At 42.4% G+C, this 9,873-nt stretch overlaps 1 protein-coding gene across 1 annotated transcript; it reads left to right on the top strand.

The window, feature by feature from the left end:
• Positions 1-182: 182 nt before the first annotated feature.
• TLDC2 (TBC/LysM-associated domain containing 2) lies at positions 183-6,582 on the top strand. The gene is given in 7 exon segments (XM_083508425.1): positions 183-330; positions 963-1,086; positions 3,544-3,684; positions 4,762-4,914; positions 5,050-5,145; positions 6,300-6,398; positions 6,400-6,582. Coding segments are annotated over 7 exon segments (822 nt in total). The 5' UTR covers positions 183-289; the 3' UTR covers positions 6,568-6,582.
• The last annotated feature ends 3,291 nt before the right edge of the window (positions 6,583-9,873 follow it).

Raw genomic sequence — 9,873 nt, forward strand, 5'->3', positions numbered from 1 at the left:
TCTGACTAGTTGTCACTGAACTATGGAAGGAACCACACCCAAGGAAGGCAGTTTCTATTACAGACCAGGCCTGGATCTTAAAGAGACAGGATACACTAATCATACACCTGTCATTAACCATCTCGAGTTCTCCTCAGAGCTATAGTTTATGAAGAGCCAATTTCTCACTTTCACAATTCTAGGACTTTTATCTGTGAAGCCATAGAACAGGGGTGGACAATCTGAGTTCTCCAGGTGTTTTTGGGTTACAGCTCCCTTCAGCTCCAGCCAGCATGAGCAGTGGTCAGGAATGATGAGAGTTTACTCCAAGATCTGCCAATCTGCTATTGGGTTAAGTTCAAGGATTTCTTACTAATAAATTTCTATACACCTCAGGACCAAGCATATACTGGTAATTGTGGTGCTGGTGGTTCTGCAGGAGTGTTTCTGCTTGAAGCCCCTATATTATCACAAGCCTGTTCCACAGCTTCTCAGAGCAGCATTCTCAATGTGGTTGCCCTATTTTGTAGAACACCATCCCAGTTGAGAATGAGATGACAGGCAGCCACTGTTTGTAGTTTCTGCAAACAATTTCGTTTTGACAAGTTTTTCCAACTGGATGGGATGAAAAAGATTAGGTCTCTGGCCTTGCATCTTTTATATGTATTATTTTAAAACCAATCTTCTGAATTTTTTTTTGGTATTGTTTTCAAACCTATTTTGGTTGTTTCTATTGTATAATTATAAATTGTCTTTAAATTTATATGAATGCTGAGACATAAATTAATAAACTAATAAGAGCAATTATCTGGAGGGCCACAAGTTCCCTCGCTACAGATCACTAGATAACTGGAAAAGGCTGTGTGCCACAGGGTTTCATAGTGAGATCTCAGGTGACAATAGCTGTATAGCAATAGAAGAACCTGCTTACTGAGAGAGAATAAAGTACATGCTGTTTATGAATGAGGGTGTGTTCTCCACAGGCAATTGGCAGACACCTGCTCTCCCGTCTTCGACTCGCTGCCAGGAAACAGCACGGCTGCCGTGGTCGTGCTTTGGATGATCACAGAAAACATGAAAACTCCACGCTGTCGCTACACTCGTCTGGTATGTACGGCAGTCCTTGCTTCTTGGGTCGGGATAGGGAAGGATAGAGGAGGGAGTTGCTCCAGAGGGCAGGGCAAGAACAAATGGGTGCAAACTGCAGGGCATAAAGTTCATTTCAACTAAACGTTAGTGGAAGCTTCCTAGTGGAAACAGTTGAGCAGACTGCCTCAGGAGGTGGTCTCCTACCATGGAGCCTGGATGGTCAAATTGTAGAGAAGCAAGACAGATTGAACAAGAGGTTAGACGAGATGACCTCCAAGATCCCTTCCAGGTCTAGAACTCTAGGAAGTGAAACTGCAAGCCATCCTCACTGTACTATGTCCCCCTCCCTGAAACCATCTGGCATCATGGGAGCCTGTTAAGAGTTTAGTGCTACTGGGTTCCTAGGTCCAAAAAGGTATACGTATATCCTAATGGAAAACGGAAACACTGGTCAGTCAACCTCAAAACCAGGCAGCACAGAAATATGTTTGCTTTAGTAGACAACGTGTTACTGAGGAATTTAAATTCCCTCCCTCCTTTCTTTTGGTGCAGAGCAGCATACTTGTATTTCAGATGTTTGGGCTGAGAGTGCCATTGATAAGAGAAAGTATGTGTAATTGAGGAAGCACAAGGGAAAGTTATATTGATAAAAGTGAAGCAGAGGACAAAGAGCAGTGCTGATACTGGGCTTTGTGGTTTTTGCCCAATGCATTGCATTTTCATACTGAGATGGGTATGTTGCTGTTATTATTTGGCCCAGAAAGGGTATCTACAAACATATCCCACCATTATATTCCTACACCCTCATCTTCAGTCTGAGTGAGGGCAATAGAAGCAAATAGGGATAACTTACCAGATAACCTTCAGATTGATTTTAAAAGCATACAGTTTTTGCTTCTGTGCAGATGAGATATGACAGCATATGCACATGCTAATAGGATTTTGAGGCCTCTCTATGTGTTTCTAGAACAGTAGCTCGAGTACACAGATGTCGTGCAGGATCATTGTACTTTTATGATCTACGCACAGAATTTATTTCCTGGACATTAGTACAGTACAGTGGTACCTTGGGTTACATACACTTCAGGTTACATATGCTTCGGGTTACAGACTCCGCTAACCCAGAAATATTACCTCGGGTTAAGAACTTTGCTTCAGGATGAGAACAGAAATTGTGCTCCGGCGGCGCAGCAGCAGGCCCCATTAGCTAAAGTGGTGCTTTAGGTTAAGAACAGTTTCAGGTTAAGAACGGACCTCCGGGATGAATTAAGCTCTTAACCCGAGGTACCACTGTATTGGCTATGTAGGACCTTGATAATGTGCAGCAGCCCTCAGGCGAACCACTTTGTACTAAAGCTGGGAATAAGGCTCACCCCTCCTGAATACGGATAGAAAGATCTGTCAGTTTTGATTCTCATTTTTCCAATCTTACATTCATTTCTCTGAATTTTTCAGCAGTTTGAGTTTTTTTGTTTTGTTTTTTAATCCTCACAGAAATTCGGCAGCATTTTAATGTGAATTTCTGCTAATGATCAATTTATTAAATGCAGTTTTTACTAAGGTACACATTTCTGTAAGCAAGTTTCCTTAATAAAATGCATTGTTACATGCGATTTTAACTATCATCTTCATTTATTTATTTTTGCACACTTTCCCTTAATATATGCATTTTTGTAAACATTATTTGGTTGGCGTACTGCATTGCAAAATTCCGAAGGATGATTTTGTTTCAGGTTGCATACTGTTTTGGAAAGTACAAATTTCATAAATTCAGCTTTAAATGTGTACTGAATCTAGTTTCTTCTCTTGCAATTGCAATATTTAATGTCGGAGGAGGGGGAATGGCACAGCAAAGAGCAAACTGTCATTTTACTATGGTGTGTTTTCATTAACAGAGTCAAGGCTCCACATTTACATAGTTGACAATTGCAGGGTAGCTGAGTTGCTTTCTGACCTGCCCTAGAGATGCACTAATAGAGCTTTGTATCAAGAATGGAGAACTTGTAGCCCTCCAGATGTTGTTGGACTGCAATTCTCATTATCTCTGGCCATGCTGTCTGAAAGGGGCTGGAGTCCAACAACATCTGGACTGCTAAGGCTTTAAATGAATCACAGAAGACAATCTACCCTTTTTCTAGTCTCACCCTCTGAAGACACCTGCTGGAACAAAGGATGGAGGGGAGGAGTGGCTGGTTCATTAAACTGATGTTCCTGAGATTAAAATATTGCTTTATTGTGGCCTACATACTGCTGTGCTATTAATTATAAGACTAAGCTTTTAGCAGTCCCATGAGACTAGAGGGAAGGGTAGACTGATTGCCTTCTGCAATTCACTTTGCTTCATCTTTTTGCCTTTATAGTTCACTCTGAGGAGTATCCTTCTAGTGACGCAACAGACTACGTACTGGGGAAGATTCTGCAACTTAGTTGTTGCCTTATTCATTTCCCATTTAACTGTGTGTGTCCTTTTATCAGCCCAACCTGCTGGAAGAAGCCCTGTCTTCAGAACCTGAGGAGTCTACTGAACCAGAGAACCCAGTCTGGACAAGCACAGAATTTCATGAGCCTGTGCTAAATGGGCAAAGCAACATCCTGCACATAGAAGAAATCCAGAAGGTGAGCACCCTTCATACTGTGACTCAGCAATTTTCTTTAATGACTGCTGCTATCACAGTGACTCCCCTGGGTGAGCCCTTTGCCCTTATACAACACTTCCACACATTGTCCTTAGCTAAGGTACACATCATTGGAGCATTGCTGACCTCTGTTAACCGGGAAACCAAGCTTTAGGCAGGAAGGAAGCAGGAAGGTCTGCTGAAGCCATGTCTCTACAAGGGCCACGAGACCCTTGGCCCCATTTACAAGGAACAAGTGCAAAGAAGTGAAATTCTCCAGGACAGTCTCAAAAAAGTTATTTCCACAGGCTTAATATTCACTTATGTGAATGCAAAGATTGTAGATGGGGCCAATAACTTAGGGCAGTGGTTCCCAATTAGCTAAGGACTGCGGGCTTCCTGTTTTTCAAAAGCCAAGCCATGGACCCCCTACTTTTGAAAATGTTTTTTATGTGATTGGTGCCACCATATGCTCCAACTTGTCCCAGCGCAAAACTGGGATGTGCATCTTCTGGGCAGCACTCCTGTGTGAGTTACATGACCCACCCGAGATGTGCTGGACAAAATGGGATGTGCTGGACAGTTGATGGGTATGTGCCATGACCCTGCTTGGTGGGTTATGTGGACTCCCTGGGGTTCATAGATCACCAGTTGGAAACCACTGACTTAGGGTGTATGACCTGTGACCAGAACTACTAAGCAGAAGATATACTGATGAGCTAGTGCAGGTGTGGTAAACCTTTAGCCCTCCAGATGCTGCTAAACTACAACTCCCATTATCTTTGACCATTGGGCCTGCTTGGTGGGTCTGGTGGGAGTTGTAGTACAGCAACATTTGGCGGGCCAAAGGTTCCCCACAGATCTACTGGAATAACTTAAGATACATTCCTATGTTGGATAGGTTTAAGGCAAGGATGTGAACTTTGTGGATGTCCAGAGGTTGACGGACTCCCATTCACCCCAGCCAGTTTGGTCAATGGGTAGGGATGATGAGACACGCAGTCCAATAACATATTTAAGGCCTCAGGGTAGATGGAGGTAAGGAAAGAAGTGACCATGTGTATGTGATACCTTTTAGCTTGCACCACACCTCCCTCTACGAGTGACTGGACACCCATGGAACCTCATCTACTGTACAGCAAGGGATGGATTTAGCCTGAAGACTATGTACCGAAGCATGAGTGATTTAGCCTCTCCAGTGTTGTTGATTATCAGAGACACTGAAGGCCAGGTAAGCTTTGAAACAGGCCAGACTTATCAAATCTAGCATAGGGGGGCTGTCTGGTTGGGTTCAGTTCGCTGCCTACTCTAAATGGCCTTCCTGCTACTTGCAAGTTACAACACATCTCTCTTGCATCCTTTTCAGATATTTGGAGCCTTTTCTTCTACAGCCATCCATGTCAGCAGCTGCTTCTACGGCAATGGAGAAACATTTCTCTTTTCCTTCACCCCACAACTTAAGGTGATTGAAGGGATATCATCCCCCAAGTATGAAGGTTATCGGTGTGTGTTAACAGTATCTGGAGTTATTACCAATTATACAAATGTTGCCTGTCACTGATTTGCCACAGGCTTAAAGTGGTATACCTACAAAGTTTCCAGTATGCACCATTTGGCAATTGGTCTAGTACAGGGATGTCCAACCAGTAGATCGTGATCTACCAGTAGATCCCTGTCTGATCCTGGTAGATCACAGGATCCTTATCATGTACAAAATGTTACAGGGGAAAAGCTGAAAAACTTTGTGCAATCCACCCACCCCCCCACACTCCTCCCCCCTCCAATGACAATGGGTCACTGACAATAAAATAATGACAATAAAATCACTGCCAGTTTTTTTATACTGGGAGTAGATCAGTCTCTTGGGAGCTGGACATGCCTGGTCTAATAAATCAGCCCTCCCCCATCCTTCTTTTTATCCTGGCCTTTGATACCCGAGATAGACATTTATAGGACCAACCCTATTCTTACTATAAATGGTTTTACTTGCAAAGGGGACATGCTTGGTTAAAGTTACCCGAGATCTGAAATGGGGCATTAACAGTCAAGGTGCTACTTCAATTGTTTTACACACACACACACACACACACAAAATTCAGTTATAATAAAACATGGAAGATAAACACAAAAGATGCTGGACTGCAAGCAACCATTTGACAATACCGTGTGGATTCTCCAATATATATAGAGTGAGTGAGTGTATGAAAAGATGACTGTTCCAGAAACAAGGGTGAGCGTGGAAGTCACAATTAAAACACATGGTAGGAAGTGGTAAGCGACCCCTACCAATAAATACTACCAATAAATTCTACTGACTCAATGAGACTTACACCAGAGCCAATATGCAGACAATTGCCCTGATAGGGAGCTTGTGTATTACGTTGCAGTTCTGGCTTCTCATTTTACTTCTGAGTCAAACTTCACAAGAAGTCTGCAAGAGTTTAAGGGGTGGGGTGCTGACACAACGTTCAAAATGCTGCCAACTGAACCAGAATATAAAGGTTTAAAGTAAGCATTGGAAAACAAAATAATGATTGTTTTCTCTAGTTGTACAGCTGTGTCTTTTATTCCCAAGATGCTTCTCTCAACCATGTTTTTTCTCTCCTTACTCTCCAGGTATTTAAGTGGACAGGTAAAAACACCTTCTTCATGAAAGGAGATGCAGACTCCCTAGCAATTGGTGGAGGCAGGTATGTGACTGTGAAAGATGTTAGTGGGGGGGAAATGGATTCGTTGTGAAGGGAAGAGGTGCTACAATGCAGTCCCAGTCAGATTATTAACTTTTGAGGATGGTCTCGCCGTCAGCAGCCCTTTCTGGAGCCTGGGTCCCTCCGCTACTGAATCAGTGGTACGAGTAAAACAAATGCCATCACAGTTCATCTAGAACAGGTTATCCCTCAGAATGTGAGCCACGATGAAAAGTATTTTTACTTTTTTCTCTTTTAAATTTACCACTATCCACCCCTCACTTATTTCTAGGTTTCATGACATTAAACTGAAGATTACTCTCTCCTGTACTTCTTCAGTCATTATGATTTGAGATACCGGCTACAAAAAGCCCAATGGTATTTTTGTGTGTCCTTTGAGTGGACATAGCTGTCTAGCTTTATTTAGTACACATTATCATCTTGCCCTGCGTCAAGATCTTCCAAGTTACTGTGGACTCTTTTGTATACATGTTGGAAAAAGATGGTTAATCATTGCAGTGGAAAACCAGTTTGGCTGTATATAGTTCCAAAGCATCTAAATGTATAAATAGAAACTGCGGCAAAATGGTGAGCTCATTGTAAACCCTTTCAGAGCAGGGGAAAGAATTTGAGTAGAAAGGAAGCAGTGAGCCCTCTAATCTGGCTCCCACTACAAGGTAGAACCATTGACCATCCCTTCTTCAATCAGCCCAGGCAGCAGAAAGCAGGTGCACGCGAGATACCTACAGAGCTGTTGACTCAAATGAGCCAAACCACACTGTATTTCTTATGGATCTTATGTGTTCCTCATTCTGCAGAAAGTTCATCCCATGTTTTGCCTTTCCCCTCATTTGCAGTGGCAAATTTGGATTGTGGCTAGATGGAGACCTGAACCATGGAGGAAGTCAGCCCTGCGAGACATTCAACAATGAGACGTTATCTCCCAAAGAGGAATTCCTCATCCGAGACCTGGAAGTTTGGGCACTTTCCTAACCCAAAGTGTGTTGGGGGGGGGAGGACAAGTCCCCTTCTGCACTGACACTGCAAGTGCCATGGGAACAGGGCTTGGCCAGTCGTCCTGTGGGGGCAGCTTTTCAAATCCCCTTCAATGAACATAAACTTGCTGTAGAGACTCCCTCTGTCTCCGTAGATTGGGATGGAAAAGATGCTGGATTAACCCAGCAATTTCCTCATCTCTCTCTCACCCAACATTAGCAATTTTGCTCCCCACTATCCCGCTTATAGAAAGATGAGCTAAGGATTTTCAGTTAAGCTCGCCTTTTGTACTTCAGGGCAGATGAAGCTCTTGCTAACAGTCATCTTCAGAACTGGTAAGCTATGCGAATATTGGCGGCTGCTTGCCAGGGAAGGATGACCCAAGAGACACTTCACAGCCTTAACCTGTACTTGCCAAATGGCAGACCAGGCAGTAAGCTCCTTGCCCTCCTCCTCGGTTCTTACAGCTCTTGCTAGTGATATAATTACTTCATATAAGCATTAGAATGCAAGAACTCTGGAGGTGCTTTCATGTGCACCTTTACCATGTGGTTTTGAGAAGGCCCATCTCTTTGATGCTCAGCAAAGTACCACACAGGTACTGAAGCTAAACACTGAATGGCCTAGTTAGCCACACAGGTACAGCCCACATTGTCATCCCCTGGAGTTAGTACACTTTCCTCAAACCACCCACTAATTTGGCAATAGAAAGCTTTCCACAAGGCTAGTCTTGGCCTCCTAAGTAGCGTTCTACCAATGACATTCAACTCCTGAATGGGCAATTTGCAGGGTTAAAAGAGGTTTCCCCAAATGAGAGAGATTTTCCCTTCATAATAGTGTATTTCACATACGAAGGTTTGTTGAGCAGTAACCAGTCTACTTTTCCCTCCTTACCCACAATTTAGCTGATTGTGGCCATGGGGGATTTAAGTCTTTCCGTTTGGGGGTGTGTGGGGAAGCACTTTATAGACAATATTTTGTTTTCATAGCACTTTATACACAATATTTTGTTTTTGGAAAATGGCATCAACTTCACGTCCTAGCTAACATATTTTGTACATGAACATGAACAGGCCTCTTTGTCACCTATGGGTCACTTTATGTGACATCCCTGACCTCATTTTGTAAATAGATTCATTTTTTCCTCAACTTTTTAAAAAAGAGGCCAACTGATAAAATTGTTCCTATATGGAAACACGCAGAACCTTTAAAAACTAATCAGTTAAAAACACTGGTGCAAAACCATACACAACTATTTTATTCCAGATTGTGTTCGCATGCATGCTGTGACTGAGCAATCAATCAACAACTTGCATGTATTAAACAGCCATAGATAACTCACCTCAGACGGAGCTTAATCGGTTTGGGCGTACTGCTTTTCTATGCAATCTGTACACATTTCATCTAGGAATAATTCAATGCAATGTTCATTCATGTATAAATCAGCTCACTTTACTTTTATCATTTAAGAGCTTCTCCTCTTTGTTCTAGAGACTGAGATGTCACTTATCCATTTTATAGGGACAGGATATTTAAATTGTTCAGATCCAGCATCAGTAACACATTTTGAATAATCTGTTTGTAATGTCATCTAGAGATGCCCTTAGATACTCCTCTGGTTAGATATATGATCCAGCAATTCTTTTAACATTGCTTTGAAATAGCTGCCTAATGATTTTTAGTCAATATATGAACAATACGATTTTTCGATAGTGTTAAACGTATAATTATAAAGCAAACAAACCAATCCTCAGATTTCCTCATTAGAGACTGGGCATTGTACACTTCAAGGTCATGTGACGTCTAGTCAAGGACTACAATCTGTCCAAATTGTTTTGTGCTATGCTGAGGTCTAGTAGCATAAACAAAAACTTTTAACCGATGGGAATGTCAGGGGTGTGAGAGAAATGTGGTGTGAAATACTTTAGAAGCATTAGGTATGTAAGGAAGGGGTGGAGTAGAGGCGGCCTTATGTTTGCCTTTTAAGCACATAATGAAGACATAAGCCTTTCTGATCATGTACCTCTCCTACCTCTCAGCCTAGAAATCCTGAAAGCCGTGATCCTAGGAGAACTAGATACATCTTACATAGTTGCAAGTACTCTTTCAATAAAGAACACTGGAAACTGTAGTTCTGTAAAAGTCACAACAAACTTGTTTTAAAGCAGCTTAAAGTTCTGGTGCAGATGTACTCTTAATCACTGTGAAGCCTCTGACTCAATTTCCTGGCTCTTCAGCAGAAGCTACCCAACTGTTTTCGAAGCTCACTCCCCTCTCCTATCATCAAAAAGTCACAACCCTTCCAAGTGCATTATTTGGCAGAGCAAAATTCAAAATATAGCACAAAATCTGAAATACAGGAAGCAGGGCTGTGAGGGGCAGATTCCTAAGGCATCACTGTGGCAAGCAAAGGAAACCAACTGTGCCTACTGCCAGTCCCAATAAATGAACTGGGATAAATTGCCCATTGGTATTGTTCCAGATTTGCTCAAGTTTGAATTTTACTT

The sequence above is a fragment of the Podarcis liolepis genome (assembly GCF_965112155.1).
Source record: "Podarcis liolepis genome assembly, chromosome: 6".
Taxonomy (NCBI): domain Eukaryota; kingdom Metazoa; phylum Chordata; class Lepidosauria; order Squamata; family Lacertidae; genus Podarcis; species Podarcis liolepis.